This window comes from Halichoerus grypus, chromosome 2 (genome assembly GCF_964656455.1).
Source record: "Halichoerus grypus chromosome 2, mHalGry1.hap1.1, whole genome shotgun sequence".
NCBI classification, from domain to species: Eukaryota; Metazoa; Chordata; class Mammalia; order Carnivora; family Phocidae; genus Halichoerus; species Halichoerus grypus.
In genome coordinates this window covers 184,085,015-184,104,549 of record NC_135713.1, presented here as the reverse complement: position 1 = coordinate 184,104,549, position 19,535 = coordinate 184,085,015, and the positions used below count along the sequence as shown (strand labels likewise).

General features: G+C 55.0%; 2 protein-coding genes across 3 annotated transcripts; one reads left to right on the top strand and one right to left on the bottom strand.

Annotated features, from left to right (window-relative positions):
- Positions 1–46: 46 nt before the first annotated feature.
- On the top strand, positions 47–6,209 carry EME1 (essential meiotic structure-specific endonuclease 1). Of its 2 annotated transcripts, none has more exons than XM_078065524.1 (8): positions 47–1,014; positions 1,103–1,229; positions 3,314–3,416; positions 3,504–3,625; positions 3,806–3,926; positions 4,163–4,278; positions 5,040–5,229; positions 5,461–6,209. In XM_078065524.1, the coding sequence occupies exons 1-8, from the start codon at positions 261–263 to the stop codon at positions 5,635–5,637; spliced, it is 1,710 nt and encodes a 569-aa protein (XP_077921650.1). In that variant the 5' UTR covers positions 47–260; the 3' UTR covers positions 5,638–6,209. The 2 variants fall into 2 exon arrangements, with proteins under 2 accessions (XP_077921650.1, XP_077921651.1); XM_078065525.1 differs by having other exon boundaries at positions 1,103–1,230; positions 3,327–3,416; positions 3,767–3,926.
- LRRC59 (leucine rich repeat containing 59) lies at positions 5,933–19,224 on the bottom strand. Its single transcript, XM_036076265.2, has 7 exons — positions 18,115–19,224; positions 16,921–16,980; positions 15,226–15,384; positions 14,918–15,022; positions 11,633–11,705; positions 9,469–9,642; positions 5,933–7,915 (listed from the first exon to the last, which is right to left on the bottom strand). Exons 1-7 carry the CDS (start codon positions 18,217–18,219, stop codon positions 7,671–7,673), a joined length of 921 nt encoding a protein of 306 aa, XP_035932158.1. The 5' UTR covers positions 18,220–19,224; the 3' UTR covers positions 5,933–7,670.
- Positions 19,225–19,535: the final 311 nt, after the last annotated feature.

Here is a 19,535-nt window from a genome sequence, read left to right as displayed (position 1 = left end):
GCATTAACATTTTCCGATAGTAATCTCCACTTTGTTTCTAGGTCACCTTGACCTAGAAGGGATTTGAGGAGTCCTGTTAGACTACAGACAGCTCAGTTCCAGATTGAATGTGTTGGGACAGTATCCTGTTTTTCTGTTTCTGTATTGTATGTATTTCCGTAAAGTCTGGCCACAGAACATGTCTAATGGACTGAGTTCAGTGCTACAGTCTGCATCTCATCTCTTTTCCTTTCAGGGGATTAATTTGACAGCACGTATTGATGGCTCTAAAGAAGTCATCACTCGCACTGGATTCCAGTGAGAGTGACTCGGAAGAGTTGCCAACATTTGCCTTCCTGAAGAAGGAACCATCTTCAACAAAGAGGAGGCAGCCTCAGAGGGAGGCAAAAATCGTTGTGGTTGACACCTCAGACTCTGAGGCCTCCTGTCGTCCATCACCAAGGTTGAAAGATGTACCACCTATCCCAGACACGGCTGAACCGGTCACACAAACAGAGCCAGTCAGGGTGCTAAGCAGTGAAAGTGAGGATGAGGAAGAATTAGCTCCCCTGGCTGAGAGGCTTACCTGTAAGTTTTTGACCCGCAAGCAACTGAGCCCTGAGGATTCTAGCTCCCCAGTTAAAAGTCTATGGGATCATCAAAATAGTGCAGGAGCATCACGTGACTGGGAAAACCAACCCTTTCCAAAGGTCCCTGATCTTCCCCTCCATGAAACCTCAGAGAGACATGCATCAACTAACAAGGACCCTGCGGGAGACAATCCACGCCATCAGCTTCCGGCCTTCAAAGCTACCTGCCCTGTTCCGAACGGCAGCTGGACCGTAACCAAAACAAATGCTGAGGTCCCCCCACTTCAGAAGAGAACCAAGCATAGCCAGAAGGTCCAGAGAGGCTTGCAGGGATGCCAGCCGCGGAGACAACAGGAGAGGACGGAGAAGGCAGCCCCGGTTAATAGGCTGAAAGCTCAGAGGCCCGAGGAATGCTTAAAGCACGTTGTCGTGGGGCTGGATCCAGGTCCTCCTAGCATGTGTCTTCCTCCCGAGCTGGGGTGCCCGCTTTCTGGGCCAGCCCCTGACCGCCCCTCTCTCATCGTCTGTTGCAGTGCTTTTGCAGACGGAAGGGGGAGGCCAGCTCCTTGGAGCCCTGCAGTCCATGGAGTGCCGCTGTGTGATCGAGGCACAGGCCGTGCCCTGCAGCATCACCTGGAGGAGAAGGGCTGCGCCATCCGAGGTAGTGGTTTTCTGGCTGATGTCTCTCCTCCCCCTTCGAGCTCCCCGATAAATGCGCTTTCATTCTAAAGAATTTTAATCAGGGTCCCAGCAGGAAATCAGCTGGCATGCTCAACTGAGGATAATTTTGAGGAAGATGTAAGAAAGGAACAGTGTTCTAAAGTGTGGGCAGGGTACAGGGCAACTACAAGGGACGACACAGCACCTCACGGTAATGACACCACTAACTCAGGGATTCTCCACCTCGGGTGTAGTCGGCATTTCAAATCGGATAGTTCTCTGTTGTGAGGGGCTGTCCTGTGCACTGTAGAAGGTCGAGCAGCCTCCCTAGCCTCTGCCCACTTAATGCCGGTAGCACCCTCCCCCCCAAGTCCTGACAATCGAAGATGTCTAGATGTTGCCACACGTCCCTTGTGGGGAAAAATCGGCCCTGGTTGAGGACCCCAGCATATTTGTTACCATGCCTAGGCCTGAAGGGATGAGGGGAGGAAGTCGTTCCCAGAATCCAGAAGGAGAGAGAAATGTAGAGAGGACCCCCTTGAGAGAAGCTTGACCTCCCATAGAGGAACATAGCAAACCCTAAGTGACCCATTTCGAGGGAGCCAGGGAAATAGCTCGACTTCACTCCTCCCTCCCTCCGTCCTTCCCTCCCCCTCTCCAGTCTCCTGTTGGGTTTCCCACCCACCATTCCCATTTGGCCATTTGCACCAGAGGGCCTGGTGATGTGGTCTTCTGCAGAGAGCAGAGCGGGAAGGGGGAGAGTGGACCCGCGGGGCAGAAGGAAGATATCTGCATAGGATTTCTGACACTGGGCTTTGGGAATAGGTGGGCTTGTGCTTGAATTTCAGGCCCCAGAGATTTCTTGCTATGACCCTGGGCAAATTATTTCATTTCTTTGTGCCTCATCTGTAAAACAGTGACACTGTTGTCTCCCTTTGGGTGCCCTGTGTCATGGGGACTGAGATAACGAAGCCCCAAGCACACAGTAGGCACACAGCAAATGTTCCTTCCTTGGCCCAGGCTCCCGAGGTTTCTACAGCTCCTGTGCCTTCTGCTCCTCTTATCTGCGAATCCAAAATAGTCCACATTTGTGGAAACATTAAGATTTTTCCCTCTCTTGGGGCGCCTGGCTGGTTCATTCGGTAGAGTGTGAGACTTGTGACCTCAGGGTCATGAGTTCAAGCCCCACGTTGGGCATGGAGCCTGCTTAAAACAAAATTGTTCCCCTCTCATTTGGATCTCATAATTTTCTCAGTAATTTATGGCAATTGCACACTTTTTAATTCAGGGGATTAGCAAATCTTTATATTCAAATTGCAGTGACTTTTCAAGGCGCTTCCACATTCTCACTCCCATGCCTGTGGCAGGCCCCCTACACGGAGGAAGCTGTCACCCCACGTCACAGGCGGGGAGCCGGGCGGGAGAAGTTGAAAGCTTTGTGAAGGGTCACAGCCGATTGGTGGCGGAGCAGGAACTAGAGGCCAGTGCTCCTCCCGCTACACTTGGCTGTGTTATGGGTCTTGGCGTTGGCTTACAGGGACCCAGTGAGAAAAGCCTCCCCACGAGCCCTGCTCCCAGGGCTCCGTCACTCCGACCGCTGCAGGAGTGTCTCGCGGGAGGCTGCCCTGTGGCGATGGTGCAGAGGACGGGCCCTCCCGGGCGGCAGCTCCCCTCGTGGCTCCTGTCTTTGTCACACACAACCCGTGTGTCTGTAAGAGCCACTCAGCTCCTGGTCAGCCTCTGCCCTCAAAGGCCAAGTACTTATTTGCACAAAACCCTCTGGAATTTTCCTTTCCCTCCATTCCCCTATCCAGAGCGTACAGAAACATTGGCAGTTCTCAGCCCATTTCAACTCCTCTTCTTCACTGCCTCTGAGACGCGGTTCACCAAGGTGGAACAGTTGAGGACTGGGGAGGGAAGGGGTCATGGGTTATCGTTTCTTGCCACCTGGCTTCATTCCAGAAGAAAAAAAATAATGCAAAAATGGGCTTGGCTGGTGTGGGTGCGTTCATTCACCCCGAAGGCCTGGGTCTCTCTCACAGGTGCTGAGCACCTGCTGACCTGCCTCCCTGTGCTGGGTTCCGGGTCCTTTGGCAGGATGGACAGGAAGACTGGGTGGAAGAACCGACAGTCCTGGTGCTGCTCCCGGCAGAGGCGTTTGTGTCCATGGTCCAGAACTTCAAGCAGGTGGGCAGAGCAGGCTGGGCGCTAAGGCACGGGACGGGGGCCGAGCCTAGGGAACGAACGTTAACGCAGTGTCTGCCCTTCACGCAGGGAAGTGTGGGCGGCACTGAGAAGGGGAAGGAGACGCTGCGGAGCTTTGTGACTGACGCCACAGCAAGGGCAGCTGGGAAAGCTCTGTCGCTGGTGATTGTGGATCAGGAGAAACGCTTCAGGTTTGAATTGGTCCTCAAGACTTAGCATGAAAAGGGGCAGCTCCACCAGAGGTGACCTTACTCATCCCACATCTGGGTCCCCCCCCTTACAAGCCCTGTGCTCTGGTCGGGTCTTCTCACCCCTCTTCTGCCCGAGCTCAGCCTGGAGCTGCTGCTGTCTGATTTCCTCCCCGGTTCCAGTGCTCCAAACCCTCCAAGAAGAAGGAAGCAGGGAGTGGCAGATAGGGAACAGGCCAAGGAGAAGCAGAGACGACCAGAGGCCAACACAGGGTGCATGGTGTCCAGGGTAGATGTGGAAGAGGTAAGAACTTCATGTTGCCTGAGTCAGGCTGGGCTCCCACTCTCATTGAACCCGATTTGCTCTAGATCAGGAGCAAAGTGCCCGCCGGACACGCCTTTCTGCCTAGGCACTGAGTAGAAGAGAAGGGGCTAAACAGGGAGCCAACGGGCTGGGGTGCAGGTTTGGCGGGTGTGAGAGAGGAACCTCAGACAAGTCTCCCTCGGCCCCTCCAACCCGTCCTGCCTTTGGGTCTCTAGGCCTTGGTGGATCTGCAGCTGTACACACAAGCCCAGGCCCGAACGGTGCAGAGCTGGAAAGAGCTGGCCGACTTCGCATGCGCGTTTACAAAGGCTGTGGCTGAGACGCCCTTCAAGTGAGTGCCCCAGCAAGTCTCGGCTCCACTGCTGGGCCTTGTGCCGTGTAGCGGTTCTGGTCCCCACACGTGTCCTTTTCCCCTGAACTCTGCCACCAGCCCCTTGTCTGTGAGGCCGGTGGTGGACGGAGCCAACCTCGTGCTGGGGATGCTCGTGAGGAGCCCTCAAGCCCAGTCCCTTTAAAACGTTCTGCAGTAGCTCCTCTGTAAGTTCATGTTCTCCAGGCTGGTGCTGGGTCACCCGTGAGCCAGGTTACCAAGATCCGCCCCAGGTCAGGTCACGATGTCATAAGCCCTCATAAAACAAACTTTTAGGCTACTTAGCTTTGGGAGTGTCCGTGGTCAGAATTTAAAATAGTAGGGGACCTCAGTCCAGTCCAAGTCCCTCATTTTCTACCCAAGGGAACAGAGGCCTGAAGACTGCCTTGTCTGAGCTCCTAGCAAGTTAGAAGTGGAACCAGACTCCTCCCAGATTGCCCGACAGCCAGTCCCTAGTGGCTGTCCCCGTGCACACTGCCTCTCTGGTCCATACAACCCAATGTCAACATGGGAAGCAATCTGGTACTTTTCTGGCACCTTCTCTCTTAATGAGAAGGACTAGATATCATTTTTAAGGGAACTAGCAACTAGCACTGCTTGGGGACAAAGTGAGCACCCAAACAGGCGCTCGTGAGGTCTGTGGAGGGAGGGTTTTTAAGTTCCCAGGGAAGGGGACAGATGGAGTGATGAGTGACTCACAGCTCTTCGACTGCTGTTCACAGGAAGCTTCGAGACCAAACTAGTTTCTCCTTCTGCCTGGAGAGTGACTGGGCTGGAGGGGCAAAGGTGGACCGCGCGGGCAGGGGACTCGCGCTGGTCTGGAGGAGACAGATTCAGCAGCTGAACCGAGTCAGCCTGGAAATGGCCAGCGCCATTGTGGACACCTATCCCTCCCCGCAGCTTCTGGTCCAGGTAGGCTGCTCCAGCAGTCATCCCCCAGCACCCTGTGGCTTTAGTGGGCTCCCAGGCAGTTTCCGTGGAGGGCACTGGTAGTCAGCAGTACAGGCCTGCCGAGATCAGTGAACACTGACCCAGGCACAGAGGACAGGTTCTCATCCCCCCACCCAAGCTCACTGCCCCCTTATTGATGGACAGGGGTGACCCTGGGTAGTACAGTATTGAGAGGTCATCTGCCACTTCCAGGCTTACAGGCGGTGTCTCTCGGAGCAAGAACGCCAGAATCTGCTTGCAGACATACAGGTGCGTCGTGGGGAAGGCGTGACCGCCACCTCCCGCCGTGTCGGACCAGAGCTCTCTAGGCGCATCTACCTTCAGATGACTGCTCTGCAGCCAGATCTCTCTTTAGACAGTGCAGACTGATGCCAGCCCTGGGGGACCAGGATGAAAAGCTGGAGATTTCCACCTCACCCAGCTCGGAAGAGGACCACAGGAAGAGGCTGGGAGCGCCTCCCGAAGCACAAGCCTGGGTCGGGCTCACCAGACTCCTTCCTGGGTGTCAGTATCTGTAGAAGTCTCCCTGCCAACTTGGGACAGACAGCTGAGATACTTGCATTCACCTGCACAAGCATTCAGTGTCCCTCTCCCAGCGAAACTCCGCTGCCGTGCACAAATCGCCCTACCCCAGCAGCCCTCAAAACACAAAGCAACAAAGACAGACCACTCAGACACATATTTAATAATTGTAGAAATCCAGAAGAACCTCAGCTTCAGATCTCGAGATCAGGAGTGAACTTCCCTCAGCGGGCTGGCCAGATGGGGCTGGCCGTGCCCTGCCTCCCTCTCACCCACGGAGGCCGCCTCAGCCAGCCCCTTGCATGTGGGTCTGATCCCTGTGCTGACTTCCCTATCCTCTTAATCTCATCTCACATACTATGTATTTAGTTTCAATAAAGCATTTGTACCAATGGCTCTGGAGCTTGGAGGAAGACGAAGGAATGTGTAGTGATTCTGAGTAAGGTGTGGGCCTTAGCAGCAGAGCTGTCTGTGGGGGAGAAAGGAACAAGTCGCTCTTCTAGTATGAGGACAGTCACGAGTGGCTGTCCTATCCAAATGAGCCACTAAGGCTGAAAGCTGGGCCCCACTCTGTCTCTGAATCGTGACAGGTTCTTGCTCTCCTGAGGGAGAGACAAGAAGCTTGCAATGGGGAGTTTTCAGTGAAGGAGCACCATGACGACCATGTCTTATCCCTTCCTCTGGCTTTTGTGAAAGCAGGAGGCCCCGGGAGGCCACAGAGCAAGAAGAGGCTTCATCTGGCAGACAGAGCAGACAGTCCTGCCCCGTCCATGCCAGCCATTCATAAACGCACTGCTTCAACTCCGTGGTGCTACTTGTTTCCCTTCCTGGCGGGGGTGGTTCTGGGTCTAGACCCAAACAATGCCAAACCCCCAGTTCTACGAAACCTGAGTTTGCAGGCTGCCTCTGAGTTTGTCACACCGACTACTGACAGCTGTCACAGACAGAACAGCTTCGCAATGGTCCACCTTGTTTACTGGCAATCGGGGAGTGAATGCTCTAACACAGCCGAGGAGCCCGGCCCGTTCGGTGACAGCCACGTGAGCGGGGGCAGGACTCTGCAGGAGTTGCCCCGGACCCTCACAGCTGGGGGAATTCTATCTGTGGGACACGAAGCTGCCTACCGTCCAAGAGTCTGCACCCCAGCTGAGAGACACTCAGTTCCGCTGTGAGTTCTGTTCTCTCCAGACGTTGTTAAAGAAGCAAAAATGACGGAAAGAGAGGACACTGGAGTGGGAGTCTAGTTGTGCCTCAAACTAGCTGGGAGACCGCAGGCAAGTCATGGAAGGCCTCAGTTTCCCTGTCTGCACGTATTATATTGGACTGGATGGTCCTGAAGTCCCTTTCACAGCCTAAGATTTTGTATGGTCATTAAAATGTCTGAGGTCCTTAAGAAAATAGGTATACCCCCCCACCCCCCAATTTAGGCTAGATTTGCTGAGTATGGTGTTCCCTTAGTCCCCAATACCACACTGCCTCCTGATCTGCCCTGGTTACGCAGGGAGGAATGAAAGAAAGGGTCTGTGACATACAAAAGTATAAATGTAGTGACAGCTGACCTGACCGTTTAGTAGGAACGAGCCTTGCCTTTACACAGCTTTGTGTAACGACTGGAAAAGGCTGTTTTTCCCTCTGCCCACCCCAAGCCTGTTCCTTTAGGCATGCAGGTAACCGGCCCACCTCCCGCTTCGCCTTACCCCGCCCGGGAGCCCTGGCTAAGGAACAAAGCAGTCCCAGAAGAGGGGATCTCAAGTACCGGTCGGCAGCCGCTTGAGGATGGCAGGCAGGTCTGGCGCCGCAAACAGGCTGTGTCCCGCAGAACCCAATTCCATAGGAATCCAGGCTCCAGGGCCGGGAGGCGGCGGGCGTCGAGGACAAGCTCACTGCTGCGAGTCGGCCCGCAGCACCCACTGCAGGATGTGGTGGCCGCGGAGGCCGCGGAGCGCGCTGTCGTAGACGGCGTTGACGCCGGCGCAGAGGGGCTGCCGCCGCAGCTCGGGCACCCGACAGGCCAGCAGCCCACCCGCCGCGCACAGCAGCAACAGCAGCAGCAGCTTCAGCACGGCCCACGTCCTGCTGGGCCTCCGCGGGGGCGGCTTGCGGGGCCGGGGCCCGGCCTTCGGTTCTGCGGGGACAGGGCACGGCGCACAGAGAGGTTCGCTCGGTCTGAGGCGGCGCACGCTCTACCCAGCGGGTGCTTGCCTCCCTGTGCACACCCGCTCACACCCCCTTCTCGAACGAAGACCCCCAGGCCCCGAAACCTTTTAAGAACACCCGGGCGCTCATACGCCTCGCTGATGCACAGACCGAGGCCGAAAGCCTCCCCAGTGGGTCTCCAGGGAGCGCGCTCGGAACGGGGACTCATTCCGGGTGCCTCACGCAGCTAGCGGGCCCCAGGGCCCCTCGGGGGCAGGGGACGGGCTATTCAGGGGGCACTGAGCACAGGGAGCGTGCTGCCCATTTGGCAAAACAGGCCGGAGCTCTGCTACTATTGTTTGTGTTCTTATTATCATAGAAGATGCACGTAACAGAAACCCCAGGGCCACCCGGGCGGCGCAGTCAGTTTAGCATCTGGCTCTTGGTTTCTGCTCAGGTCATGATCTCGGGGTCGTGGGATCGAGCCTCACATCGGGTCCACCCTCAGTGCAGAGCCTGCTTGAGTTTCTCTCTCCCCCTCTGCCCCTCCTGCTTGTGCATGCGCTCGCTCACCCGCTCTCTCAGGTAAATCAATCTTAAAGACAACCTGGGAAGATAAGCTAGCATCCTGTCAACGGTGACTGCTGCTGGCGGGGGGGGGGGGGGGGGGGGTCACAGGTGACCACCATTTTCTGATACATATACGGAACTCTGCTCGTTCTCGGGAATGAATATATATGTTACATTCCTAATTTTTAAAAAAAATTGGTTTTGAGATCTTTTTAGACAAAACTTTTAAAAAAACTTGACGGAATGCCCACACGCCAAGAACTGCAGGATCCCGTCACGTAGATTTTCTCGCTTAACGCTACCCCATAAGGAGGTCCGATCCTCGTTTTACACAAGGAAACAAAAAGGTGATAGGCGGCTGGCTCAAGGCCAGCAAGCGCGAGCAGCAGGGCCCCAGGCGTCCGCGCACCCAACAGAGCTCCTTGCCCTCCCAGCTGCCTCTCCCCCCGGGGGCCCCTGCTGACCCAGAGGCTAGGCGACCCGCCCCTGCACACGGAGCCGCCTCACCACACAAACAGCTGGACACTGGTGTGGCTTTTATACAGCCTGCGGCCAGAGGATTCCTCTGGCGTTCAAGCAAAGAGCGCGCGCTCTGTTCCGACCTAGAGAGAGCAGGAGAGGCGGTGCCGGCGTCCCTGGGACGGTGCCGGGCGCTCAGAAAGCCCACGTGCGCGGCACAGGCGACTGAGGGACTTTTAAAGGCAATGTCTCCGCCTTGTCGCGATTTTAGCATCTAACCCTGACAAGAAGGGCAGCTCCCTGCTGCGGGAGCGCTCCCAGCTGCATCTGCCCGAACAGCAGCACGCCCCCTCGCGGCTCTGGGGCGACAGAGCAGCCCCGCGCCCGCTCCCCAGGACGGCCCCCCAGTCCCTGCACACCCTCCAAGCTCCTCCCGGGGCCTCAGGGTGCTGTATGTGACCACAGCGGCCCCCGCTGCACCCCAGCTGGAACCCTGCGGCTGCCAACACGTACTCGGGGCCTGATTCGTCTCCTTCCTGGGCTTCTTCTCCTGCTCCCGCCTGGCTGCTTTGAGGGCGTCGTACTCCTTCCTCCGGCGCTCCTTCTCTTCCGCCTTCTCCCGCTTCCGCAGCTCCCGCTCCTGAGCCTCCTTAGCTCGCTGCTTGGCCTCCCGCTTCTTCTCGGCCTCTGCAGGAAAATGCACCCCAAAATGACTTCTCACCCCCCCCCCCGCCAACCTGCAAGAGGGCTTCCCCGAGGAACTAAAAACTCGGGTTCGGCCTCCCTTCCCTTATGCCACAGGTCATGTAAGCTGCATTAAGAGGAAATGGCAGTCTCTCTGCTCTCGGAGAGGTAAGCCCTCCCTCAGACACAATAAGCTGCTCTCAGGGTGTGCTGAATGGATTAAAGGGTCCCGAGCCCCAGGCAGCAGAGATTAGGGTGATGTAATAAGGGGCACGGGTGACGAGCCACAGGATTCAGAAAGCACAGTGAGTGACCGCCTTCTACAACTAGGCTGTCCAGAGAAGAGACAGCAGGGGTGTGGATTCTATGGGATTCCTACCTTCCCAAGCCTCGGAAAGGAACGTGGCATGGGAAGGGCAAGGAAGAAGTGAGTGCTCAAGTTCACAGTGAAAGAAGATGGAAATGTTTTCCTGAGAAAGCAAGACTAATAATTTGTCAGAGGGTAACCTCTACACTTCACCTCAGGAGTCTGTGAGGAGTCACGGTTCAGGTGCATTCACATCCAGTACCCAACTTACAAATCACTGGCTTCCAAAAATGCACTTCCAAATGAGTTATTTGGAAGCATGAAGTACATTTTTCCAAAGCCAGAATGCCACAAATTAGGGAGTTAAATGTCCTTTTAGGGCTTAAAACCCTATCTGACCCATAATGTAGCTGAAGAGTAGTACGCTAAGTACTGGAGCTTTCCACTGTTTTTCTATGCACAAACAAGCTCCAAGTTCCAGCTGGGCACTGAGAACGCCAAGGGCGCATTACACCCAGCCTGGAGAGAGCCTGTGGCGGCAGGAAGTCAGGCAGCCGTGGTCCAAGGAAACACGGCATCACAGGGGCCACATATGTATAAGGGCCTGGTGTCACTCAGGCTCCATCTCAGGGTTCGCCCAGGACCAGGACTATGCCCGTCCCTCCCCAACCCTGGGAGTCCTCCAGCATTGGGGGCTCAGAAGTCAGCCCCCAACAAGCGCCCGCTGTGCACCAAGCCTTGTTCTAAGTGCTCGGGATCCAGCGGTGAAGACAAGTCAGGTTCCAGCTCCTAAAGCTTTCTAGAGACGGAGACAAATGAACAAAGAGTAAAGAAGACAATGATGTGTGCCATGGAGAGAGTAAGAGAGGTTGTGATGGAGTGACAGGCGAAACGGCAACCCAAGTCGGGGTGGTTCTGAAGGGGTTATCGTAACGCTAAGGCAACATGTGAGCAGACATGAGGAAGCACACGAACCCAGCCGTGTAAGGACCTGAGGGAAAAGCAACCAGGCACAGCCCCTGAAGCGAGAGCGGCCTTGGTGTGCTCGAGCAACAGCAGAGGCTCGTGCGGCTGGAGTTACCAGCATTCTCTCCCCAGCGTGTGGGACAGAGCGGAGGAAGCAAGCAGGCTGGGGCCACGGCGGGCCTTGTCGGTGACCGAATGAAGTTTGAATTTCATCCTAAGTTCCATCAGAAGCCATTAGAGTGTTTTAAGTAAATAGCAGCATGACTGACTTCTGTTTTAAGAATATCTCCACGGCTGCCGCGGAGGGGGCACAAGTGTGGAGACAGGCCACGGAGCGGGGAGGCGCCAGGGCCGGCTACAGCATGGAGGCTGAGTCACGGGGCGGCCCAGAGGGGAGGGAGCATCACACACAGGACTTGCTGGCCATCTTTCCAATTTCAGGCTTGAGTAAGTGCAGGAATGGGGACTGCCTATTACTGGGGGCCCCTGGGAGGGCTTGAAGGGGACTGTCTTGGCCATGCTTAAATTCCGATGCCTCTTAACCCTCCCAGCAGGCTGTAGGCCTCTGGAGCTGGGGATCGGAGACAAACCCGTCGGACAGAGATGAAGCCATACACCGCCACACGGCTCCCCGCCGCTTCCACGGACCCCAGCTCCTGCCACATGGAAGTCAGCGGCCGGGGAAGGATGGGAAGACAGCGGGAGGAGGGATGCACGTACCTCGTTCTACTTCCAGCCGCCGCTGCCTCTCTCGCTCCTGATCGGCCTGCACAGCTTTCATGTGCTGTAACACCTGCGGAGGGAGAGGGGTGCTGAAGTGCCCCGAGCAGGGGGCGCCACGGGGCACACGTCCACTAGGGAGGCTCCAAGGCGCCCCCTGCTCTTTTCAGGCTGGTGCAGCCCCATGCAACGCACAGTTAAGGGAGGCAATCCCGTCCCTGTCTCTTAACTCACGACGCCGGCCTTAGTTGGAGATGGGTCATTCGAGCCCAGGTCAGTAAAGCTGTGAGCAGACACATCTGTGAAACGTGCTGCCAACTGGAGTGTGTAAGGAGTCCTGCTCTTTAGTTACCGTCACACGCACCATCCCCAGCAGCTCTGCTGACGAGCAGGGACAGCATTTCCCCCCAAGGCTCCCCGCCCTCGCTCCCTTGGCTACCTTATGCAAGTGCTGCCCCTCTCTGTCCTCAGGAGGCGGCTTACTCTCTCGGTCACAACACTAGGTTCCCTAAGGGGGGAGACTGCTGTCCCATCTGCCGGCTAGACACTCAATACATGTTTGATGAACGACTGCCTGGCTCCCCATCTCAAGAGGCAAAAAGCCAAGGCTGGGGGCGGGGGGTGATTTGTCCCCATCACATGGCTCCAAAGTAGCACAGCTAAGAGCTACGGTCTTCTGAGCTCCAGGGCCAGAGCCTGTCCCACTGACATCAGCACACAGAGCAAGGCAGCCTCTAGGAGGAAGGGAAGCACCCTTCGGCCCACCCAGCAGACAAAGCCCTGGCGCCCAGAGCCCCTCAATCCTCATCCACTCAGTCACGGATGGCCTCTGACCCCGAGAGCCCCAGAGATTCTCACTATGGGCACGGTGAGGGGAGAAGGTAAAAGACTTTTATTTTTTAGGTTTGTTTGTATCTTTAGAAGCTGGTATCCCTTGGATGTAGAGGACTGAGTGAAAGCTTAGAGCCCAGCACAATCCTGACTCTACCACTTCCTAAGTGTGTGACCTTAGCAAGTGACTTAACCTCTCGGGCTCCCTGCAAGAGCCTGCTTTGAAGCCACGAGGAACCCTGTCCTGGGCCTTGAACCTGCTGCAACCTCTTGGAAGGGAGTCAAGCTCACTAAACAACGGCCACTCAACAAGGAGTGCAGGATCTGTTGGAAGGTCAAGCCTGATGTCGGGAGGCAGTCCAAGTTCAAAGTCCCCATCTCACTCTGAACTCCAAATACTAAATAAACACCAACCATTCCGGTGGTTTTAAGAGGTGTGCAGGTGGCTAAATAAAGAGCCAAGAGGTTTAAGAGACATCCCTTTTCACCCGGGCTCCAATACATCAGGAGTTACGTGATAACACAGCAAGCTCAGAAACGGGAGTGACTCATCTAGTCTGAACTGGGAGCCCCGGAGGGCAGATTTTGTCCACCTGTGCCAGGCCACAGCCTACAGTAAGCACTTAATACTGTCCAGCTAACAAATTATTTTTAAAAGGAGCTGTACTCTGTACCAAGCTTATCAGTTACTGCAACTGACCCATGCACCCACACAAGGTCAGAGCTGGTGAGGTCTAAGCCAACTCCTGGCGACAAGTGACCTCATCCTGGCTGGCCCAAGCCACTCCACTACGACACCTAACGGTGTGCTGCACGCTGCACTCAGGAGACCACGTTGGGCCACAGAGCCACGGAGCATGGCTTCAGCGACCACACCCACAATGCAGTGGGCTACCTGGAGCTCTGTCTGGAAGCTATATGCTAATACTAAAGATCTTGGTGCTCAATAAAAATGATCTTTGTGGGATATCAGCAATTTCACTTGGTTTAACATATTATTAGTTGAATGAATACATGGATAAATGAAAAGTGTGTGCATGGTGAGCGTTTCTTGTGTCAGAGACATAGAAGGGAGCTCTACTTCCCAGGGTTATGAGGATCATGAGGTGAGGCATAAAGCACGCAGGACAAAGGAAGGGTGGTTGGTCAGAGCTCCTGCCATTCTTCACAACAGACAGCACACCTAGAGCACGGGGCCTTCACTCATCACTTGTACTGTTCGCAGCTAAGGGCAAGCTGTTGCCGTGGCTACCGGGCTGCAGTGACCTTGTCCCTGGTCTCCTGTGACAACAGGTGAGACACATGATGAGACTTTCTAAGCAGCTCTGAACTAACGATAAGAAAAGCCATTATCCCCGAGATTCACCTAGAGACCCACCATGCCCACATTTCACTTCCAGTAATTCTAGCATTTGAAGTTAAAGCATTTCGAGTCCTTTCTGTTCATCATGCCTCTTAAACATGGCCAAGTAAGCCATCTGGTGCTCAGCTGTTCTAAAGCTGGAGGGAAAAAGTGACCATGGCTGGCGTTGGAGAGATGCAGTGTGAGGCATGGGGCGCCTGGGGGAGCCTCAACTGGTTAAGCGTCCGACTCTTGATTTTGGCTCAGGTCGTGAGCTCAGGGTCGTGAGGCTGAGCCCTACGTTGGACTCTGCCCTCAGTGTGGAGCCTGCCTGGGATTCTCTCTCTCTGCCTCTGCCCCTTCCCTCTCGCACACATTCTCTAAAAATAAAATAGAAATCCTTAAGAAAAAAAAAAATAAAGCAGTGCGAGGCATCTTCAGGGCCGTTGGCAACGCCTGCCTTCCATTCTGCCTTTAGTTCCTCATTCCTACATCAGACGACTTGACTGAAATCAAATGTCAGATCTGCCCAGGATGTGTCTGCTTATAGGTATATAAGCTTACGAATATTAACAACACTTATTATCAAAATTCCTACAATAACTGTGACTCAGATAATCTTGTCCCATTTAAAGAACTGTCAATGGTGTAATGCTGGATTAGGCAAGGTCCCGGTTTTTTTCTTTCTTTAAGATTTTATTTATTTATTTATTCGTCAGAGAGAGAAAGAGCGAAGAAGCAGGGGAGAAGCTCCCCACGGAGCAGGGAGCCCGATGCGGGACTCGATCCCAGGACCCTGGGATCATGACCTGAGCCGAAGGCTGCCGCTTAACCGACTGAGCCGCGCAGGCACCCCGAGGTCCCGGTTTCTTAAGAACGGAAGTTCCGCAGTAGAGAAGCTAGTACCGTTCTCCTACTTGTAAAGTCAGCACAGAAACAAAGGTCCCTCTGCCTGACAGGCTGATAGCAGCCATATTCCACTGAGACCCTAGTGCTGGAAACCTCAAGCAGGTGAGGTGTGTACCCTGGGAGGGAAAAACAAGAAGACGCAGAGGCGAGTCCCAGAGGACCGTGCGACCGTGTGGAGGAGACCCTGGGAACTTCGTGCTTACCTTGTTGGCACACTGCTTACACTGCTTCTCGTCCAGGCAATCCCCTGCCACTTTGGCCAGGGCAGGATCCAGCGGGTTATCCTTTAGGTCCAGCCACTTCAGGCTCTGAAGAGATAGGACAGAGAGGCTGGTCAAGCCCAGGTTCACACAGAGTCCCTCAAGGTGAACCAAACGAGCAGGAAGAAAGCCCCAGCCTTCCGAGGCAGCACCCCAAGGTGGCGTTCGTGCCAGCCACTCACGGCCGTGCTCCACCCGTCCCTGGGCCCTCGGCCTCGCCTGACACGAAACACTGGTTCCTGAACCGTTACCTTGAGCTGAGCAAAGCTGACGGGCAGGGTCACCAGCCTGTTGTTGAGGAGATCCAGGTGCTGGAGGTTGACCAGACGGCCAAAGTCGGCCGGCAGTTGCTGCAGTTTATTCTTACTCAGGTCCAGCTTCACCAGGTGTGTGAGGCCGCAGAAATCCGCCTGGGACCCAGACAGGGAACACCTAAGCCCCAGGCTCACAGCTCAGAGTGACGATGCAGGTTAACCCTGACCCTACCCACCACCAGCTCTTCCACCTGGAAGGAGATGCAGCCGACCCCCAGCACTTCCGCTCTACGTAGTGAGATGCGTCCAGAGTGGCGCAAAGGAGGCACAAAGTAAGTGTGTGTTCCCTCATGCTCTGTGCGCCCTCCAACCCGACCTCCACATTGCTCCTGCAGGGACTAGGGGCCCGTCCGGCCCCCCCACAGCACCCCAGGCTCTCCCTTCTCAGGAGCGCTCAAAGCGCAGCATGACCATCCGCTTCCCTAAAAAGATCGAACGCCCCTCAAGTACTCGGTCTTCTTCTCTGTTCTTTGCAGCACCTAGCACAGCACCCGTCTACAGTGTTGCTCCCACCTCGGCGCAGAGGCCCTGCTCACGCTCTCGGGGGACCTGTAACCACCAGCGGATCGGCATTGCCGAGGAAGGCACGAACAACTGAACACATTCAGACTGAAAAGCGCACTGGGGGCCGCTGCGTGACTACCGACAGCGCGCACGGCGGGCGGCAAGCACCTGCCACCACACTTTCACTAGACATGAAATGCCTCCTAGAAGCAGTGGGATCTCGGATGCTTTTTCATCGTGAGAAACGGTTCTTGCTGAGCTTCGGGAAGATGCTAGAGAGAATGAGGCCCAGGGGAATACTGACAGGGGAACAGACTAATGACCCAATGAAGAAACTGCCAACTTCTGAGACCCGATCCCCGAGCAGAGCCCAGGGGAGCTGGGCAGGGAGTGACACGGCCAGAGTGATCGCTGGTAAACACAACAACGGCGGCAACAGACTCAGGCCTGACAGTGAAGGCGCGCTGCTCTGGAGCACAGACCTGCCATCACCCAGAAGGGGCTGAAGGGCTGAACCACTCCGGGACCTACGAAGGTAAAGGACTGCAGACTGAAGGCATAGCAAAGCATATAATGGAGAAGGAGAACTGGGAGAAGTTATGGAAGAAAAATCAAAAGGATCTGACCACAGGCTGGATGTGAACAAAAAGTGTCTCAAAGTAATTCAAGGGTTGGGAGAATAATGATACAGTAGTCCCCAAAAGCCACATTTTTTTCCTGTTCCTCATCAAAAGATACACAAGGAAGCTGTTCATAAACAGCTTTCTCCCTGGAATGCAGAGGAACGTACAGAATGGCCTCTACTCTCCTCTACACGATAAGGAGGTAAACTATTTTTCAAAGGAATGAAATAAGGCAGAAAAAAAGATGACCCCAATAAGTGATTCAGCCAGCATTCTGTTGACTTTAGTTTTTCATGGCCTGACTTTCCCACTGTTCTAAAGAATGAAGCCTCTACTGTGCTTCCCTTCTTGCTGAGACAAACCACCCCACCCCTCCCCCAGCATACTCCCATTCAGTTATAGCTTGTCTGCGGCCTGTCCTGAAATTACGGCTCTCAAGACATAACTCCCTCAAACAAGAAGGATCAGGGCTCTAGAAGGAAGTGTGCTCGCCTGCCAATCTTACCGGTAGACTAGTCAGTTTATTGCAGGACAGATCCAGTATGGTGGCCTTCGGGAGGGCAGCCTAGGAAAAGGAATGAGAACAAAATGTCAAATCAACACATGGAATGGTTCAGTGACATGAAGCATTTTCCAGAGAAAATTCCCACAATTAGGAAGGCCTTTAAGAATTAGCACTGGAATATAATAGTAGTAATAATAATATAACAGCTGCATGCACCAACATTTACTACCTACCAAGTATATTACATTACAATCTTAATCCTCACAGCCCTGTAAAATGGGAACTATTATCACCATTTTATAAATGAGGAAATCTATGGGTATAAAGGTTAACTAGCTTGCCAAGGGCAGGGATGCAGCTCTTCAGCAACGGAACTGGAATATGAACTGGAAGTCTGTTCTAACCTCCGCACTACAGAGCCAAGTGCCAAAGGCAAATGTAATTCATTAAAGGCAGGAAAAGGTAGGGCACCCAAAGTGACCCTAGTGTGCCGGTAGGAAACCTGGTGGGAAAAGCAGGGACTATGATCTAATTCCACTTTGGCAACAAACTAGTTGTGTAATCTTCCTGGGACCTCAGGCCTGTTTCCTGGCTGGGAGTTTGGGAATGGTGGGGGGGGAGGGGGCCGGGGGGGGGGGGGCAGCAACTGGATTCCAGCCAGTTTAAGCTGAGTTGGGAAGAGCCCTTGCCAACCAAGCAGTGACACTACACAGTCTTCAAGAAAGGACGCCTCAGGGGCCAGGACAGCCAGCTGGGATTGCCAGCTTCCAAGAAATGCAAGGTTCCGGGCCACACCCAGGTCTACCCAGAGGCCTACTTCTCAGAGGAGTCATTCATTCATTTACTCATTCATTCTCCGAACAGCCAGCAACCACTCCGTGGGCGCCTACTTTGAGTCAAACACGGAGGTGAGTGCTGTGAAAACCCCCCAGATAGGAGCGGAGATTCACTCCTGACTCGTAAAAAGCCCACGGTCGAACAAGCAGCACCTTCTCATCTGCTGGAACTGCGCCAAAGTGACACGTGTACATCCCCGGAAGAAAACTGGGGGCAGAGGTGGGCTTCCCGCGAACTTAGTCCCACTCCTCCCACCTAGTTTTAAGACCTGGAAACAGGCGTGCGAAAGGAGGCGGCCCGCACAGGGGCCTGCGCCAGTCTGGGGCGGGGACCTGGGCCTCGTGGGGCTCTACTGACCAGCTCCTTGACCGGGACCTCGTTCAGGTCGCTGAGGCTCAGGTCCAGCTCGTTGCCGTCCAGCTTGTCGCGGAGGTTCCCGCCCTTGCTACCGGCCTTGGTCATGGTGACGCCGGCCGAGCGGTCCCGGCTCCGGGGACTCCGACGGGCAGGAGAGGGGCTGAGAAGCCGCTCGTCGGCTCAGTGGACTCGCACCCAACCGACAACGCCCGCGTCCGCCGCCGCCGCAGGTGCAAGACGCCGCCGTCCTCCCGACCGCCCGCTGCACTCTGAGCCCCGCGCCCAGCTCCCACTGGTGCCGCCGCGACGACGACCACTTCCGTGTCCACGTCACCTTCCGCGGCCACTGAGAAGGGCGGGGCCAGAGCGTCCAGGGCGTGTGCGGGAGCGCCATCTGGCGCCGAGGAGGGCACACTGCAGTGGCCGCCACCTCCGGAAGGGTGGGGTTCAAAGTTGCGAGTTCGGTTACCCGGCTGAGCGGCCGTTTTTCCCCAGTGGCCCCCGGGTGCGTCACCGTCGCTGGCAGCGCCAGGAGGCGAAAGGGCACGGGACTGGGCGCCAGGAGACCTGGATGGCATCCCAAACTGAGTTCATCAGATCACCCCCATTCTCGTTGATTAGGAGCCAAAACTGCACGTCTTTCAAAATTGCTCCGGTCCTCTTTACTTAATCCCCAAATGATCATCACCCCGAAAATTCAGCCTCTGAATCTCTTATCTCCTCTTCCCTGCTCCAGCCCTTGTCCAGGTGGCCATCACCTCGCGCCTGGATTACTCTGAGTCTCTCTCCCTGCCATCCATCTCTACCCAGCTGCCCAGATGACCGTTCTAAAAATCTAACCAAGTCTTTCCTCTGCTTCAAACCCTTCAACCTCTGGCTACCTCTAGAATATGGACCACTCTCCTTTCTAGACTGGTCCATGCCTGCTTCTGCAGTCTCCTCACAAACCCCAGTCCCTCCTAGCCTGGGATGCTGTGTAGACTTCCATTAGGTGGCCTCTGATGTAGGAAACAAAGGCAGAAGAAAAATTATTAATTTCCTTACTACCTACAGCCCACTGATAAGTCCTTAAAACAGGCAGAGTGACATTCCTCTTGGAACTCAGCTGCCTCCATGTTAATACCTTGCTAAGGGCAAAGCAAGCCTGACCCGCCCCCCCCACCCCACCCCCACCCCACCCCCCCGCCTCCCCACCCCCCCGCTGCCCCAGGATCCTGTAAGTCTACTTCAACATATAAAAATTCCTTTTGGAAACTTTATCTCTACCCCTATAAGATACACGTTGGCAATCATCCCCCAAGCATATGACCCACTAATATACATCTGAAGGGTCTCATGACTAAGGTTTTATTAGACAGTAATAAATGACCTTTTCCCAACAATAGCTAGCCCCCTCAAGGTCCTGGAAACCTTGCTTCCAA